The sequence below is a fragment of the Cricetulus griseus genome, chromosome X, assembly GCF_003668045.3.
Source record: "Cricetulus griseus strain 17A/GY chromosome X, alternate assembly CriGri-PICRH-1.0, whole genome shotgun sequence".
NCBI lineage: Eukaryota > Metazoa > Chordata > Mammalia > Rodentia > Cricetidae > Cricetulus > Cricetulus griseus.
Genome location: NC_048604.1, coordinates 45797483 through 45816887, shown reverse-complemented (window position 1 = coordinate 45816887; position 19405 = coordinate 45797483). Strand labels below are relative to the sequence as shown.

The following is a 19405-nucleotide window of genomic DNA, read 5'->3' as shown; positions in this document are numbered from 1 at the left end:
GGGGGTATATGAATGGCTAACTTGCATGCAATTTGTTTTCAGCTTTCTTTAGTGGTGACTGTATCCTGTAAGCACAGGAGACCATATATGTATTAGTAAGAAAACACCATAATACTGTCACAAAGAAGCCAAAGGATTTGGACCCCGGGACCATGGGGTACATCTCTGATTCTTTGCATCCTCTCACAGAAAAGATTTGTTGATTCTGTTAATTTGGTTATCTGTAGTTAGTTAAATGCTCTCCTGTTTGTATAACCTTAATGAGACATTCCCAACATGTTTGTGCAGTTTATTTAATGTCCATAGGCCATCTTTTATGCTTCCAATCAGTGCCATTAATTGCTTCCCAACTAGGTAATAGGGTAGTAATTCACTGATGCTTAGACTTCTTGGAAGTGGTGCAGTATATCTATTCCCTTAGAGAGAAAACAGATCCTGAGATGTGACATGACTTGCTTAGTTCACACAGCTAGCTGCACAAGCTGAACTATACACATTACATCAGAGCTCTGTCTGGAATCTTGCAGACTCTCAGTTTGGCCAGCATCTGACTTTGTTTCAGAGTGGTTTTGAATTAACAGTAGAGGACAGGTTTACCCGCTCTAAGAAACAATGTAGACAGGATCCCCTTTGCTTAATGGGATCAGTTTTGTCCTCTTTAGGTAAGTCTAAATGACAATGGAAAGCGGAATCCCTGAAAAGGTGCTTATCATTCTTATGAATAGTTGGCAATTTAATGTGATGAGCTTTTTATTGCATTCAAATAATGCTCTATGATTCACAGGTGGCTTCTTTTCTACAAAAAATTCATGAAATCATACATGAGTCAGCAAATTTTGCAGCATTTGTGTAGGTTTTATGCGATCTAAGATAGTAACTAAGCTGAGACTTTTAGGCAAAATATATTTTTGTAAGTGCACTCTTCCACTCTCATATAATTCTCTCTGTAAATGCTATTGGAGTGTAACACACAGCCAACACAAAACTTTCAGAATATCCCCATTTAAGTATGTTCCCATTAGAAGCAGATGACCAGCACATCCTCTCTCTCTCTCTCTCTCTCTCTCTCTCTCTCTCTCCTCTCTCTCTCTCTCTCTCTTTGTGTGTGTGTGTGTGTGTGTGTGTGTGTTACTCTCACTTGAAGCTATGGTACTGTGAATCTTCAATTACATTTCCAAAATAATCATCTAATTTATAAAAGGGGAAACGGAGGCAATAAGATACAAGCAATAAAACAATTACAGGTCCAAGGATAACGCTACAGGATTGCCTTTGAAGTGATTTGAAGCATTTGACTGAACACTTCTATTTCCCACTTCTTTGCCTCTTCAGGGTCTGCCTCATTTGAATGGAAAAGTAAAAGCAGACATTAAAAAATCAATTGTGACAGCTTTTTGGGAAAGGGAATCGGTAGGCTCTATTTTTACCATCAGTACCATTAATGCCTTTAGAGATCTAGTTACTACAGTTTCAGGACATGTGACCCTTCTCTGGTTAGAAGTGAGATGGCCTGTCCCAAGCATTAAGAAAGGGGGTGGCAATGGTAGAAGTCTTTTGATGTATCTCTCCTACTCTACAACAAAGAGAATACTAGGCTCTCTATAATGTCAATATCCACCCCATTTCTAATAAAGAATACAGTCTCCATTTGGAGTCATGGATAATAGATCCTATGTGTGTCTGCTCAGCTTAGAACTAAAGATTTGATGAGATTCCTTACCCACATTCAGTTTTCTCTTGAGAAAGAAGCAACAAGGGTTCAGAGGTGAAGCCCTGGATTTGAGTCCCAATGCTGAAAATAAGGTTTCTTCTGGATGTGGTTACAGGGACAGGAGGATGGCTGCTTACAGGTTCCATAATACTATAGCTAAGAATCTATTCTTGAGTGTTAAGTGATTCATCCTTGGGGGGTGTGGCATTTGGAGAAGCTACTCAGTGCATATCTGGAAGTTCTGGGACCTGACGGGACTGTAGGATGTCTAAGAAACTTACCTTCTCCCCTTTGTGCATCCACCAGAAGCTCAAACGTTAGGATTTAGGAATTCCTCCTTGAAAAACTTAGTGTTAATTAAGAATAGTCCTTTTGAAAAAGAAGGTGGTAGGGTTTGACTTATTCCAGTAGTCCTTGTACTTGAGAGGTACAAGCATGAGGAACAGGGATTCAAAGGCATCCTCAGCTATTTATTGAAGCCAGCCTGGGTTACAGGAAACCCCGAAGATAGGGAGACAACCAGGAGTACAAGATCATCCTTAGTCACATATTGGGGCCACCCTGGGGTGACTACATGAAACTGTCTTCAAAAGAAATAGAAAATGGCCGGGCGTTGGTGGCGCAAGCCTTTAGTCCCAGCACTCGGGAGGCAGAGGCAGGCGGATCTCTGGGAGTTTGAGGCCAGCCTGGTCTCCAGAGCGAGTGCCAGGATAGGCTCCAAAGCTACACAGAGAAACCCTGTCTCAAAAAAAAAAAACAAAAAAAATTAGAAAATGGTCCTTATAAATATTAAAGAAGCCCCTGGGATTCAGAATTCGTTCTCTAATAATCTCCTGCTACTATCACCAGGATAAAGAGGAGGGATGGAGTAGAGGCTAGTGGTTAACCATGGAGGAAAGGGGCAGGCTTCTCAGCAACAACTGTAACTCTGAGCTGAGTTCTGCTCCACATGGCTCTGGTTTCCTTGGGCCTAGAATTTACTGTGCCTGGCAAATATCTCTTTAATTTCACTCCAAAAAAAAATCCCTTGCTCTAACCTAAGGTGAGAAGAGGGAGGAAGAACTATGGCTAACATATTTTTTACATGCTCATTAGCAGGGCAGGGACAACAGTTGAGTGATACCCAAATCCTTGGATGCTCAAATCTCACTTAAAATGATCTAGCATTTACATTCTTTATGTATATATTCCCATCTATAGATTACTTGCAATACCCAGTAAACATATGCTATAGTAAGGAATGGTGAGAAGGGTCGAATAGAGATATAAGTTTAACTTTTCTTTAGTCTGCAGCTGAAGAAATTGGGATCTGACCTGAGTAGTACTTCATTTGGTGCCCTTGACAAGTCTGTGCATGTTGTATGAATTTGGGATTGAACCACTACTAAGTCACAAATCTCATGACTGCAGGTGCCCATGGAGGTCAGAGGCTTTGGATCTTCTGGAGCTGTAGTCACAGGTGGTTGTGAGTCACCCAATATGGGTGCTGGGAATTGAACTTGGGTCTTCTGATAGAGCAGTACATACTCTTAACTGCTGAGCCTTTTCTCCATCCCCCAGGAGTCTCCTCTTACATTATGGAGTTTTATTGAGCCATAAAGAAGAATGAAATTATGTCATTTGCTGGAAAATGGGTGCAAATGGAGATCCAATTAAGTAAAATCAGAAAATAAAAATAATTTTTCCTAGTTTCTCTTATTTGTGGATTCTAGAATTGTTTGTCCTTTCTCTGTTTGTTCATTTGTTTTGTTTTGTTTTGTTTTTGAGACAGGGTTTCTCTGTAGGCTGGTCTCAAACTCACAGAGATCCACCTTCCTCTGCCTCCCAAGTGCTAGGATTAAAGGAGTGCACCACCACTGCTGATAGGACAAAGTTCAAAGCTCCATAACACAATAAGGTTTTCTATCATGCAGTCTACGTGTTTTTCTTCTATTTCATGTCTCCCTTCCCTTCCCCGCTCCAGTCCATGCCAAAGTGAAATAGTGTTTGCAACACATTTATCTGCTTTATACGTTAGGACTTTTTTTTTTTACCCATCCATTTTCCTCCATTTGCCAAGACTTTATTGTTCTTATTACCAGATTTTCTTTTAGGATTCTGCTCCCACCGTCACCATCTGAGGAGAGCTGATGTGTCTCCACTATACCCACTACATCATTTTATGTGACACTCAACACTTTATCACACTTACACATTTGAGCATCTACTCTTTCCCTTTTGAACTTCAACCTTCAAGAATCAACTAAGCAGGGTTCACAGCAGCTCACAGAGACTGGAGTGACAATCAGGGAGCCTGTATGGGTCTGAGCTAGGTCCTCTACATATACCTTAGGGTTGTGTAGCCTTGTGTTCTTGTGGGACTCCCAACAGTGGGAGTGGGGGCTGTCTATGACTCTTTTACCTGCTTTGGGGACTTCTTTTCTCCTACTGGGTTGCCTAGTCCAGTCTTGATATGAGGGCATGTGTCTATGCTTATTGTAACTTGATATTCCATGTTTGGTCGCTATCCACAGGAGGGCTTTCCTTTTCTGAAGGGAAAGGAGGAGGCGTAGATTTGGGGGAATGGGGAGGTGCGGGGGGGGGGGGACTCGGAGGAGATGAGGGAGGCAAAACTGTGGTCAGAATGTAAAATATGAGAGGAATAAATACATTGTAAAAAGAAGATAAAGCTTTCTTTTTGAAAGATTCATATTTGCATTCAGAAACACTTAGTACAGTGCTTAGTATATGCAAAGAATAAATATTGAGACACTGAATGGAACCAGGGTTTGTTTGTTCTTTGAGACTGGGGTCTCATGTATATCAGGCTAATTTCTATCTATGTAGCTAAGGATGACCTTCAACTTCTGATTTTCTTGCCTTCACTACTGGAGTGCTGGGCTTACAGACAAGTGCCAACATGCTTGATTATGCAGTCTGGGCTTTGAACCCAGGGCCTCATTCATGCTAGGCAACTACTCTGTCAACTGGAGCCCCATTGTATTTTTAATTTGATCATCATTTTTGGTAGATTCTACAATTGTATGCTTCAACTCCGCTTTTTGGTTTTTTGTTTTGTTTTTGTTTTGTTTTTCAAGACAGGGTTTCTCTGTATTGCTTTGGAGTCTGTCCTGAAACTTGCTCTGTACACTAGGCTGGCCCGAGTGCTGGGATTAAAGGAGTGCGCCACCAACGCCCGGCCAACTCTGCTTTTTAAAAACCTACCATATATTTCAATAAAGGAAGTCCAAATTTGTAAGGATTTCCCATACATTGCCTTGCATTTGGGTTTGGACAAAGCAAGTACTAGAAAGTGTGGCTATGGATTGCATAGACCAGTTTTATGGGTTCAATGGATTTCTTTTAGTTTCTTAGTAATTTACAGGCAACAATTCTATTATAAAGCCAGACTTGCTACATTATTACTCTTGGTGCCTGCCTTAGTCCATTCAGGTTGTCATAACAAAATATTACAAACTGGCAATTTGTGAACACCATGCATTTGGTTTTTTACAGTTCAGGAGTTTAATTCCAATGTCAAGGTCCTAGCAGGTTTGGGTTGGCTGAGGGCCTTCTTTGTGGTTTGATGGCTCCTTCTAATTATTTTTTTGTGTATGAATTTTTTTTCCTGTATGTGTGTCTGTGCACCACATTTTTGCAGTGCCCAGAAGCCCGAAGATGCAGGTTCCCATGGAACTGGAGTTAGAAGAGGTTATGAGCCAACATGTGTGTATTGGGAATCCAGTCTAAGTCCCCAGCAAGAGTACCCAGTGCTCTTTTAGTTATTGTGGTTGTTTTGAGACAGGGTCTCTAAACTATGCAATCTTGGCTGTTCTGGGGCACAATATATGGACCAGGCTGACCTTGAACTCATAGAGATCAGCCTGCCTTTGCCCCCACCAAGTGCTGAGATTAAGAGCATGTGCCATCATGCCTAACACAGCCAGTGCTCTTAACCACTGAGCCATCTCTCCAGCCCTATATGTTTTATAGTTTTTAAATCAGAGATCCCAAACAGATTGCCTCCTTTTTTTCTTATCCAATTCACAAGGTTTTATTTAAGGGACGGGGTGAAAAATGGGATACTTTTGGTTGGTTTGTAAAGGTGATGGTAGGGAAAAAAAGTCCCTTGCTGGTGTTTTCTTCATTCTGATGTTAAAATTGTGACTAATGCATTGATTTCCTTATGATATCCCAACTCTAGAAACGTGCTTACAAGAGCTATGTCCGTGCTCTTCCCCTGCTGAAGAAATTGGGCATCAATTCCATTCTCCTTCGGAAAAGTATTGGCGCTCTTGAAGTGGCCTGTGGCATCGTCATGACCCTGGTACCCGGGCGTCCCAAAGATGTGGCCAACTTCTTCCTGCTCCTGCTGGTGTTGGCTGTGCTTTTCTTCCACCAGCTGGTCGGTGATCCTCTCAAACGCTATGCCCATGCTCTGGTGTTTGGAATCCTGCTCACTTGCCGCCTGTTGATTGCCCGCAAGCCTGAAGAAAGGCCTTCTGAGAAGAAAGCCTTGCCGGAGAGTGGAGAGGAGCAGCCCTCCTTATATGAGAAGGCCCCGCAGGGCAAAGTGAAGGTGTCATAGAAAATTGAAAGTGCAAAAAGTGGACTTTCAAAGCAGTTGCCTCCTTGACCCCCCAAGAAGATATCAGTGTGTGTTTTTCATTTGATTTATTTGTCTTGGGGAAAAGTGCAAAATAAAAACTGCAAGTTAATTGGCTTGTGTTCATCTCTACCCGAAAATGACCTCCCCACATTGCCATTCATGCGCCACCTTTAATCACTCTGGAGCAATGCTCACATCTTGCTGCATGTAACTGTCTATGGCTACTATTGAGGTGTGTTTGTGAGGTGGAGTCCAGCAAGCATGTGACTGTGAGATGATGTGTGGGGGAATGTAGTTAACTGCCATGTGTGTGAGTATACACGAATGTGTTTAGGAGGCTCTGGTCTTGAACTAATCCTGCACAGGTATCCTTCCCTGTAGAAACTGATTCCAGCAAAGGTAGAATAAAGGAACCCTCCTGTTAAGAGATTCCTATTCTGCTAGAAAACAAAGAACCTTTTTCCATGTGGTATGGACCTCCCTTTCTGCATTAAGCTGTAAACTTAAATTCACCATTTTATGAGAAGAGTTTCTTCAATTTAATTAGCCTCTAGTTCAACTTTTATGTTTGAAACACTCATCATCAAGTTTAATTCAAACAAGGGATATATGCAGCCAATAGATAGATAGTCAGGTTCTTCAAGCGACACAGTAGGAGGTTTCTCCTTGCCTTTGTCTCAGCCCCAGCTACTGAGCTCTTTGGCTAGCAGTTTGAAATTTAATTAGCAATCATTTACTAGACATGCTCAAATTTGGTTTTAAGCCCAAAGCTGCCTCACTTTCACTATTCGCAGTAGCCAACCAGGATCAGACAGCTTCCCCACAGTTTCCACTGAGGGACCAGCGATTGATCCTGTTAAAAGTTTGAATCTCCAGCCCTAGCGGTTTTCTGAAACCTGAAATTGGATACAGAAGTTGTAGCCAGTGTTTGTCTGATGAGTGAGTCCTCTACTATTGATTTGCCTCCAAACTTTGCTAATGTTAACAAAGTCCAAAATACCCCCAGAAATGTCTATTTCACACCTCTTCAGCATTCCAGTGGGTGGAGTTTAACTAGGGGAAGGGCATTTGACATGGGTTAGTTGGACTGAGCAGTATGGAAGTTTGCTTTCGTAGTTACAGACTGCTGTTTCTCTTTGTTAACCGTGCTTTGATAGTTTTAATATTGTGCCAGGGACAGGAGAGGGGGCGGGGGGGGTGTGGAGTACTTACTGTATTTTCCTCAGTGTCATTGTTCTTGGTAATACTGATAACTGTCTTCTTTCGCTCATTCTTTCAAAATAAAGCTTTTTGCAATTTGGAGGACAAGGTGTAGATATGGATTGAAAATCCGGAAAGAAAAGTTCCTATAATCAAGGGACTCAGATTCTTCTGTCTGTGAATTTCTTGAGTTTATTGGTGGTATTCATTTGTTTTAAGGCAAGGTTTTATTGTGTAGCCTAAATTGGCCTCCAAGTAGAGATTCTCTTTCTTTAGTTCACAAATACTGGGCATCCAGGACTATGTCAATCACTACACCTGCTCTCTCTCTCCCCCTCTCTGAAACAAGGTGTCACTATATAGCTCTGGCTGGCCTAGAACTCAGGGAGATCCATCTGCTTCTGCCTTCTGAGTGCTGAGTTAAAGGTATGTACCACCACACCTAACTCCGGGTTCTTAAACAAACAAAGTCTAGATGAAGAAGAAGAGAAGAAAGGTATAATAATTTCAGTATACAAATGAGACTGCTAACATGTTCATCCTTTTAAGTTCCTTCATCCTTTTTTTGAAGTTACCATGCAAGAGGGAAAGTCTTAGAGTCTCAGGATACAGCCTTAGGATCCCAATGCTATCTCCACGTTCAAGAAAATCTTTACTGAGTGAGTCAAAGGAAAAAAAGAAAAATTATTTCAGGCTGGGTGGTGGTGGCCAATGCCTTTAATCCCAGCAATTGGGAGGCAGAGACAGGCAGATCTCTATGAGTTTGAGACCAGCCTGGTCTACAGAGTGAGTATCAGGTCAGGCGCCAAAGCTATAGAGAAACCCTGTCTCAAAAAAAAAAAGAAAGAAAGAAAGAAAGAAAGAAAGAAAAAAGAAAAGAAAAATTATTTTAGAAAAAACCAAGGATTCATGAAATAAATATGAAGCAGTATCTTTTACTACACTATGTCCACAAAGTGACAAGTCGTACTGCCACAAATTTGTCATGTTAAGTAAGTTATTTTGTCACTCAGGGTACCATTTCATCTGTGAAAAGGAGGGTGAAGCCTTCAATCCTGTGCAGTTTACACGTCTTTGAGTATATTAAATCATTAAACGCATGAAAAATGGCTCAATAAAAATTTCAATTTTCCTAAAGAGCAGCTATCAGAAAAAAATGGACAGTCTCAATTTTTATGCATGAGTAAATGAGTTTGTCAAAGTACTCTGAAAACCATGTTAGGTGTGGTAGTCGTTTCTGCTGTTTCTGTCTCAAATACTTCAACTTGATCCTCGATTATTTATGCTTGTCTGAGATGGCAAATTTTTTCCTGTATGATTTTTGCACAGATTTCCTAATAATCTTATGGCCTCCAGTTGCTGAGAAGCATTATATTTATACATTTCTTCTTTTATTGCTAGTTTCTTCCTTTCCTTTTCTTTTTCTAACACAATTTCCCATTGATTCTTTGGGAATTTTACATTATGCACCCCAACCCTGCCCACTTTCCAGTCCTAACATATGTGCCATTCATTCATGTAGTGTACCCCCATCAAAAATTTAAAAATACTAATTAAAAACAAAATAAAACAAGCAAAAATCCACTTTGCTCCTCTTTCCCACCTCTTCATCACCTCTTCATTTCATCTTAGTGGCATTGGGAGTTGCTATGTGTCATACAGTATACTCTTTTGCCCACTCAGGTTTTTTGTTGTTGTTGTTTTTGTCTTTCGAGACAGGGTTTCTCTGTGTAGCTTTGGAGCTTATCCTGGCACTCGCTCTGGAGACCAGGCTGGCCTCGAACTCACAGAGATCCTCTGCCTCTGCCTCCCGAGTGCTGGGATTAAAGGCGTGTGCCACCAACGCCCAGCGTCCACTCAGGTTTACTTGCAAATGTTCATTGCAATGAATTGTTGGTCAGGTACAAGGCCTCTGGCTTTTGGTACCTGATCAATGCAGGACCCTCGCCCAAACTCCTCTTGGATATTCTGCTGATGCCTTGAGTCATGGAGATCCTGCAGATATGGTTCCACAGGACCAGTTCCTTCACACACTCTGGCAGGTCATAAATGGGGTAGATGTCTATCTCAAATACTTGAACTTAATTCATGATTATTTATGCTTGTCTGAGATGGCACATTTTTCCTGTATAATTTTGCATCAAGTTCATAATAATGGCCGCAAGTCGCTGAGAGGCATTGCATTTCTACATGTATACATGTCCTCTTTTATTATTAATTTTTCTTTCTTTCCTTCCTTCCTTCCTTCTCTCTCTCTGTTTCTCTCTCTGGTTTTTTGAGATAGGGTTTTTCTGTGTAGCTTTAGAGCCTGTCCTGGAACTCTCTCTCTGTTTAAGACGAGACCACACTGTATCCCAGAAAGTCCTGGAAACCTTCGGTGGTTTTCCTCCTTCAGTCTCTCCTGTGCTGGGATTAGAGGCTCCAGCCACCACTCTGAGTTTTATTCCTAGTTTAATAGATATTAAATAGGGGTTGAAGTTAGATCTCATACTAAGTTTTTGTTGCTGGTTTTGCTAGTTTAAGGTCAGTTAGTTCTTCAAAATTAGGAATATTTATTTACATGTTGACAGACAGCCACCTTAAAGATTAACATCTTGACCGAGAATACGTTTTTAGGAAATTTGAATTAGTTGTACCCATCGACTGTCGACAGTAGGCAGATCTTGTGGTTTCCTCTTACCGCCCACCTCTCCTGCCCCTCCCCCGTCACCCCAAATTCCACAGGAAAGCATCAGAAGCTTTAAGTCACAGCATGGGAAAAGCCGCCTTTATTGTCAAGTTTTCAGTTTCACATTTTTCTGCAGATTCAATGCCCCGACATTTCGGGATCAATGTGGGCAAAAATGAATACCACACTTGACCACGTTAAATTCAACGCCAATCCACTTAGCACTGTTTCAATCACAATGACTGATGCAAACCTTCTCAGAACACAGAGAAAGCCACGGATCAACTGACTCCAGTAACAACTGCCGGCTGGGGCGTGCCTCAGGCCTCCGTGGGTGGGGCCAGCCGCTGTGCGTCATCTAGCTGCGTCATTTTCCCCTAGCGCGCGCCACCTCCCGCCTTTGAGCTGCACTCAAACCGATTAGTCTTCGGCCAAACTTGCTCCTCCCCAGCCGCGGTCTCCCCCCGGAGCGCATGCGCGGGGCGGGGCCGGCGCCTTTGAATCTTGGAGGCGGTTTTTTGCATTCTGGAGCCGGAGTGTTCAGACGCAGATGTTGTCAGGCGCGCCGCTGAGGTTGGCTTGGAGGCACAGAGATCTTCTGGAATACCGTGACCAGCGAGGGTGAGACTAACCCTGAAAAGGGTAGCTGGGATCAGATTTCACTCTGTGGTCCCAGGAATCGGCCTAGTCCGGGAGTTGTTTGCCAGTTTTGCTGTTAGGTGGGGAGGGGAGGGCTGTGAATTGAATCACATAGAGGCGCTGGAACTGTTCGCCCAATGGGATCGTAATCTGCTCCCTGGCCCGTCTTATGTAAGAAGCTCTTGTCACTGGACCTCCCCTCCCTGTGACTTAGGTGCTCTCTTGCACTGGTCTCATCTGTTCTAGGGGGAAGATATTGGATGTCATTCCGTCTGTTCCCTTAGATTTTCCTGTTTGAATCTAAAACTTAGAAGCCAGTCTTGGTTCCTTATTAGTCATTCTTTGTTTCCCTTATACCTGTGTCTAATACGTTTTTAGGAAATTTGTTGTTGTTTGTTGTTTTTTTTTTCTTTTTAACAAGTATATATGCTGCTGAATAGAGCATCCCGTCTGCCTTTAGGACATACGAGGCTTTTGTACACAACTTAGGCTTACTGCTTTTTTGGCAAAGCCTGGTAAGTGTTTTCTCAACACTTCTGAACTCTAGTCTCTACACCACAGAAAAAAATGGTCTTATGTTTTCTTTCTCTTGTGGTTTCCCTTGAAACTATGACTGGAAAGTCAGAGCCCTCACTCTCTGCCTACGTGAAGCAGTATGATCTCCCTTATTACTGTTCTGATGTCATCTCTCACTTTGCCTCTTTCACTCCTCACTGTTCACACTGGCGTTGGTGTGTACTCTTTAATACACAAAGTTCTTTCTTACTTGGATGTTTTCCTTTTTTCTTCTCATAAAGTACTCTTTCACCACACCTTCAAATGATACACTCCTTCTTGGCACTCAGATTTCACCTTAAAGTTCACTTTCGAGGGGTGTTTTAATTACTTTTCTTTCTCAGTGAAGAGACACCATGACCAAGGCAATTTATTTATTTTTTATTTTTTAGAACACAAAATTAATTTTTATTAGACTATAGTAGTTATATAAAGTGATGGGTTTTTTTGAAATTTCTAGACATGAATTTATTGTACTTTGATCATAACAACCGACCAAGGCAATTTATAAAAGAAAGCATTTAATTTGAACCCTAACTATTTCAGAGGGTAGTAGATGCCATAACCACCAGGTAGTAGGCAGGAACAGCACTGGAGCAGTAGCTGAGAGCTTATATCTTTTTTTTTTTGTTTTTTTTCAGACAAGGTTTCTCTGTAGCTTAATAGACCAGACTGGCCTTGAAATTGCAGACATCTGCCTGCCTCTGCCTCCTGAGTGCTGGGACTAAAGGTGTGTGCCACGTGCCACTTCCCCTCACCCCCTCTCCTTTTTTTGGGGGGGGGTTTCGAGACAGGGTTTCTCTGTGTAGCTTTGGAGCTTATCCTGGCACTCTCTCTGGAGACCAGGCTGGCCTCGAACTCACAGTGATCAGCCTGCCTCTGCCTCCCGAGTGCTGGGACTAAAGGCGTGCACCACCAACACCCGGCATCCCCCTCACCTTTTTTAAAAACTAATTTATTTAACTTTGTTTTATGTGCATTGTTATGAAGGTATCATCTCCTGGAACCAGAGTTACAGTTTTAAACTGCCATGTGTGTGTACTGGGATTTGAACCAGGGTCCTCTGGAAGAGCAGTCAGTACTCTTAACTGATGGCCATCTCTCTAGCTCAAGAGCTTATTATATCTTATCCACAAACACAAGGCAGACAGCTAAATGGGAGTGGTGTGGAATTTTGAAATCTCAAGGCCCACCCCCAGTGACACATTTTCCTCCAACAAGGGCATACCTCCTAGTCATTCTCAAATAGTTTCACCAACTGGGAATCAAGTATTCAAATGTATGGGCCTATGGGGGCATTCTCATTCAAACCACAAAAGGCTTTCTCTGAATACTTACTCAAAATTAGATTCCTACTCTATCCCATTTCTGTCATTTCACTGCATTAGTAATTCACTGATTCATTGGCTTATACCCTGGGCCCCCACTATAGGGTTCATGAATTCGGGTACCATGATGTTTTATTTTTACAGCCCTGGTAAGTAGACTTCTGTTTGGCATAAAGATGATATGCAGTAATTACTTACTGAATGTAGGAATTAATAAATGGATAATGTTACTACCCTGGACACTAGTTAGAGCTTTTTTAACTTTGCAGTTTTAACATAGTACTGACAAAAAAGAGAATATAAAGATCGAAAGCAAAATCATTGGGGGTATATAAAATAGTAGTAGAAAAAGATTGTAATTATGACATGGGATGGTTTGTACTTTAAAAAATGTAGCTATTTTAAAAGGGAATATATGTTGTCAGTTTAGCTGATAGATATTACATTGGCAAATTATTAATGTATTTCTGTTCAGGTCAAGGACTTCCTAAAAAAGCCTATGGATATTGTCTTCTGGATTTTTTTGTCATTGAATACCTGTGGCATGTGGAAATTCAGGCAAATATGGCTATTGTCACTGACTGATTAATAGTACTTCTGCTTGTTTCTGTCTAGAATGTGTATACAGTGATGGCAACTCCAAGGAATACTAGACGCTCCCAACTACGAAGCAGAATTTCTCAAGGCAGTGATAGTTACCAGACCAATCTCTTAGCCTGGAAGGTAAAAGCAGAACCAGGCAACTCAAAGTGTGTCTTAAAAGACAGCAGTGCAGTGGAGGATTCTACACATGCTGATGATCAAGCTGAAGATGATCTGCGAATAGCAGTAGAATACTTTCAGAGAGGTAAAGGCAGATTGTTTTCCTTATGAAAATGCAGGTTATTTTTTTTTGAGTCTCTATATATCCCAGGCTTGCCTTGAACTCACTATATAGCTGAGGGAGACCTTGAGATCCCAGTCTGAGTGCCTCTAACTCTTGATCGTTGGTTTATGTGGAGCTAGTGATAGAACCCAGCACTCTCAAATCTGAGCTACAACCCCAGCCCAAGTCTTGTTTCTCTCTCAAAATATTTCAGTCCTAATTGCTGGATGTAGTGGAAGACACACCTGTAATGCCAACACTGGAGACATTTTAAACACACACACACACACACACTGAGATGTCAGGGCCTGATGGAAATTTTCTTCAGTGAAGATTCTATTGCTGCCAAGTGGTAGTGGCACACACCTTTAATCGCAGCACTTGGGAGGCAGAGACAGGTGGCTCTCTGTAATTCATGGCCAACCTGGTCTACAGAGTGAGCTCCAGGACAGCCATGGCTGTTACACAGAGAAACCCTGTCTCAAAAAACCAAAAAAAGGATTCTATGGCTGCTAAATATTGAGTAATAAAGGCTCTCAAGGTTTTTTGTTTGTTTTTTAAAAGGAAGACATTGCATATATCTATTCCTTTAATAAGTCCTTGGGTTGTAATTGTTGAGGATGAGCACTGAAAGAATTTCCAAGGGCTCATTGTTTAATAGTGTTTCTTTTTCCAGGTCCCAGGAAAGCCTCACTGAATAAAGAAAAGATCTTGGAAAAACGCTTGAAAACTTTGGAAAATGTGGCTTGGAAAAATGGCTTAGCTCCAGAAACAATCGATATTTTATTAAATGTGGCACTCAGTGGCAAGTTTGGTATGTTGAGTTGCTAAATTTGTTATTAGTTTCCTGTTGATTTTGCCATTTAGACAGCTTTTGATTTTTATGTATCTTGGTTTTTCTTTCTAAAGAAAATGTACTGTGTCTTTTTTGTTTTTATTGAAAGTAATTTTTTAAGATTTTATTTATTATGTATACAGTTATCTGCATGCATGCTTGCACACCAGAAGAGAGCACCAGATCTCATTACAGATGGTTGTGAGCCACCATGTGGTTGCCGGGAATTGAACTCAGGACCTCTGGAAGAGCAGTCAGTGCTCTTAACCGCTGAGCCATCTCTCCAGCCCCTGAAAATAATTTTTATGCAGTATATTCTGATCATGGTTTCTCCTCCCATATCGTCCCCACCTCCCTGCCCATCCTACTCCATGCCGTCTTTCTCTGTCTCTTTAGAAAACAAACCAGCACATAAACAAACCCAAATAGAACAAAACACACACTCACACAGAAAAACAAAGGAAAAGCAGAAGAGACACAATAATATAGCTGAAGCTGACTTAGAATTTGCTAAGTAGACTAGCCTGGTCTTAAATTTGTTTTGATCCTCCTGCCGCTACCTCTCAAGTGTTGGGAATACAGATATACATCACTTTATTTTTTTTAAAAGATTTATTTTGTTTCATGTGTATGAATGTTTTTGCTTGCATGTATGTATGAATACCACATGTGTGCTTGAAGTCTTTGAAGGTTTCCAAAGAGGGACTTTAAAAGCTCACTAAGTATGTTTCATTGCTTTAGGTTTATTTATCTGACAAGTTCCTATTTATACTGTCTTCATTCTAGTATCGGATTCTGGCAGTCAAAGTGCTTTTCTCTTTTATGTTTTCCTGTCCTAAGTTCATTGGTTAGGGTAGAGGTAGGAGAGGGGCTGAGAAATACCACCGTGTCAGTGTTTATATTTAGCTTTCTCTCACCCATGTTCAGACATTCAGGATACCTTATCCTTAGTATGTATGGGCCAACAAGCTGACTTATCAGACCTGCCTGCAAACCTGAGGACTTGAGTTCAGTTTCTGGAACCCACATAGTGGAAGGAGAGAACCAGTTCCCACTTTCCCACTAGTTGTCGTCAACCTTCACATTTAAGAGATCTGCCTGCCTCTGCCTCCCAAGTTCTGGGAATAGTGGCATGGGTCACCATGTTCTTTAAGAAAATTCTTAAATGCAGCCCTCTTGAAAATACCTGTCAGTAGATTTAACCCATTATTAATAATCTATTGTGTTACTACAAAAGTAAAGTGAAAACCACTTTGAAATTTCCTTGTGATTGAAAGTTTTTTTTTTTTCCTGAGGCAGAGTTTCTCAGTGTATCCCTGGCTGTCCAGGAACTAACTCTGTAGACCAGGCTGGCCTCGAACTCACAGAAATCCGCCTGCCTCTGTCTCTTTAGTGCTGGAATTAAAGGTGTGTGCCACTCCTGCTGGGTTGAAATGCTTTTTAATGTTGAGATATAATTCACATAATATTAAAATTCATGATGCTTTAAAAATGGAATGTATTGCTTTACACCACTCTCTCTCTCTGCTCACTCCTCCTCTGCTCTTCTCTTCTCCTACCTACACACTCTCTCTGCCTCTCTATGGCGACCAGCCATGGCAGTCAGCCATTACCCCTGTTTCTCTTCTCTCTTAGTCTCCCTACTCTGCCGGGCCATATAATAAACTAGTTAACATGTCTCAAAAAAAAATGGAATGTATTAGTGTGAGGATATGGAACAGTGAGAGTGCTTGCCATGAGGCTAGGTTTAAGCCCTATTACTGAGAAAAAAAATCCACATTGTATCTTTTGCATATTCACTGAGTCATGAATTCATCAAAATTATCTAATTACTAAATATTTTAATCACCTTAAAAGGAAACTCTTTGCTCGGTTCTTCTTTTTGAGACGAGGTTTTGCTACATGGCTCAGGCTGACCTCAAACTTAGGATCCTCTTGCTTCTGCTTCTTGAGCGCTAGGATTATAGGCCTATACCTCCATAATCAGCTCTTAACCTCTCCCCTACCCTTTTCAAGACAGGGTTTCTCTGTGTAGCCCTGGCTGCCCTGGAACTCACTCTGTAGACCATGTTGACTTCGAACTTAGAGACTCACCTGCCTCTGCCTCCCAAGTGCTGGGATTAAAGGTGTGCACCAACACCACCGCCCACCCAGCCTTTTAACCTCCTTTTTATAATAGATTATTTGGGTCAAATAATTTGATTTAGGAGCTGGGGAGATGGCTTAGTTGGCAAAGTGCTTGCCATGTAAGAATGAGATCCTGAGTTTGAATTACTCTCTTAAAAGCCAAGGACAAGGGGCTAGACAGATGGCTCAGTGGTTAAGAACACTAGCTGCATTTCCAGAGGATCTGAGTTTAATTCCTAGTACCTACATGGCACCTCACAACCTTCTATAACCCTGTTCCTATGGATCTGACATATTCTGGCCTCAGATATATATGTGACGCATGTACATTTGTATAAACAAAAACCCATACATAGAAAGAAAGCAAGCCAAGGACAGAGGCATGTATTTATGTGTAAACACAGCACTGAGGAGATGAAGAACAGAGGATCCATAGGACTTGATGGCCAGCCAGTCTAGCTGGGTATGTGAGCTCCAGGTTCATTGACAGACCCTGTCTCAAAAAGTAAGTGGGCCTGGAGTGATGGCCCAGTTGTTAAGATGGCTGAGTGGTTAAGAACCCTGGCTTCTCTTCCAAAGGACCTAGGTTCAATTCCCAGCACCCACATGACAGTTCACAAATGTCTGTAACTCCAGTTCTTGGGGATCTGACATCTGCACAGACATACATGCAGGCAAAACACTAAGGTACACTAAAAAATTAGGTGCATGAGGCTAAAGAGATGGCTCAGTGGTTAAGGTCACTTGCTGCTCTTCCAGAGGACCCAGGTTTGATTCCTAGCACCCAATGGCAGCTCTCAACTATCCCTAACTCCAGTTCCAAGGGATCCAGTGCCCTATTCTGACCCTAGTGACCTTGCATGCACGTGGTTTACAGACATACATGCAGGCAAAATACCCATACATATAAAATAATTCAATAAAAATAATTTTTAAAAAGTAAGGCAGAGAACAATTAAGGAAGATCCTTAACATCAAACTTTGGCCTCCATACAGATGCATACTTTCATGTACACATATCTGCACTCACATGAGCACATACACACACACACACAAAATAGTTTGCTTCTTAGTTTGTTTAGAGAGTTATGATCATAGTAAAGGAACAATTGAGACACTGAAATCCAGTTTAATTTAAGAGTTGGTTTGCTTTCCAGGGAATGCTATAAACACACGGATATTGAAGTGCATGATTCCAGAAACTCTCATATCTGAAGATTCTGTGGTTAAGGCGGTGTCCTGGCTCTGTGTTGGCAAGTGCTCTGGTAATATCAAGGTAATCTTTTTAGATACTTTGAGGCTAAGTCCTTCAGAACCCACTTAAGGGCTAGCTAGCAGTAAGAGCCACTTATGGAGTAATGGCAGTGACCTTTTGTACATAACCTGTGGTTTCAGAACAATATAGCTTGATAAAAGGGCCCGTTAAAAATAAAGTTTTACTAAGGAATAAAAATCTATTATCCTACTTGGTACTAGAAGCTTTTAAAATAACACTGAGGAGAGAGTAAAGCCCTTCTTCAACAATTAGTTACATTCTCTAAAGACAGTCTTTTCTCTGTCAACAGGTACTTTTTTATCGTTGGTTGGTTGCAATGTTTGACTTTATTGATCGTAAGAAGCAAATTAGTTTGCTCTATGGCTTCTTTTTTGCTTCATTGCAAGATGATGCTCTGGTAAGTAAGCACTAAACAGCATTGACTTTGGTGAAATCCTGTTTTTCTGTATATTGCCATTCCCATTAATGTGTGTTGCATACTTAAGATGTACCAAGAATACAGAAAGTAGAAAGAAATAACACAGCAAAGATCTTTGCTGCACCGTCTCACAGGTTAAAAAATCCGTGGTATTTGCTGTATATGTTCTTTTAAGGAAATAATGTTAGAGATATAGTTATGTTGATTTAGCTCAGTGATTGTCATTTTCCCCTTTAAACCATGTCAGCAGAGTCCATGGGTGACTTACTCTGAATTTTCTTGACATTGCAAAAACTACATCAGAATCCATGGGAAGGAGAACATTACATTTCACAAGTTGCAAATAGACTGATTTTTTATTAAATAGCATAATTGTTCCTATTAAAAACACCAATAATGCCAACAAATCAATGTAGTAGCCAGCCACATAGAAGATTTTCAAGGACAGTTAGTTTATAGACCAAGTAAGTTACATACATAACTGAATTCCTCTTGGCTTTGGGAATGGAATTAATACATTGATTTTACTGACCGAAAATTTATGCTGCATCCTGTTTCTTGCCTTGTACTAGGTAGGAATAAATTTATTTATTTATTACAGATTTACTTATGTGTGTGAGTGTTTTGCTCATGTGTATGTCTTTGTTCTGCCTAAAGGCTTGGTGCCCATGGAGTTCAGAAGAGTGTGTTAGATCCCCTGGAACAGAGTTATAGACAGTTGTAAGGTGTCATGTGGGTACTGGGAATTAAATCTGTGACCTCTGCAAAAGCAACAAGTGATCTTAACCATTGAGCCATCTTGCCAACAGCTAAGATAGCTTTCTGCAGTTGAGTAATGCAAAAATGTAGCAAGGGGATTAAAAAATTCACATGAAGGTAATAACTCAAGAATTGAATTATGAAGCTAGAGAGATGGCACAGTGGCTAAGAGCAGTTGCCGCTCTTTTGGGGGCCATGGATTCAATTCTGAGCACTTAGAAAGTGGATCAAAAGTATCTTCCCTTTTGATCTACTGTAACCTGTTTCAGGGGATCAGATGCCCTCTTCTGGCCTCTGCAGGAACTGCACACATGTGCTACATAGACATCCAAAGCAGACAGAATACCCTACACATTTTTTAAAAAAGAATTCAGTTATGAAAGACAGCAAAATAATGACATAAACATAGTGACTACTCTACTATATTTGAGAATGA

At 41.1% G+C, this 19405-nt stretch overlaps 2 protein-coding genes across 4 annotated transcripts in view; both read left to right on the top strand.

Moving 5' to 3' along the window:
* Tmem35a (transmembrane protein 35A) overlaps nucleotides 1–6408 on the top strand; it is a 35397-nt gene extending 28989 nt beyond the window's left edge. Inside the window, exon 3 of the mRNA XM_027432872.2 lies at nucleotides 5895–6408. Within this exon, the coding sequence (XP_027288673.1) occupies nucleotides 5895–6278 (384 nt within the window). The 3' untranslated portion in view covers nucleotides 6279–6408. The remainder of the gene's footprint in view (nucleotides 1–5894) is intronic.
* A 4227-nt stretch (nucleotides 6409–10635) lies between these two features.
* Nucleotides 10636–19405, top strand: part of Cenpi (centromere protein I) — a 52554-nt gene continuing 43784 nt past the window's right edge. The window contains exons 1-6 of one of the 3 annotated variants that reach the window (XM_027432951.2): nucleotides 10658–10788; nucleotides 11267–11321; nucleotides 13305–13536; nucleotides 14231–14368; nucleotides 17674–17792; nucleotides 18082–18189. In XM_027432951.2, the coding sequence (XP_027288752.1) occupies nucleotides 10718–10788; nucleotides 11267–11321; nucleotides 13305–13536; nucleotides 14231–14368; nucleotides 17674–17792; nucleotides 18082–18189 (723 nt within the window). In that variant the 5' untranslated portion in view covers nucleotides 10658–10717. Of the gene's footprint in view, nucleotides 10789–11227; nucleotides 11322–13304; nucleotides 13537–14230; nucleotides 14369–17673; nucleotides 17793–18081; nucleotides 18190–19405 lie in introns of all 3 variants that reach the window. The other 2 variants (XM_027432953.2, XM_027432952.2) reach the window with 2 other exon arrangements.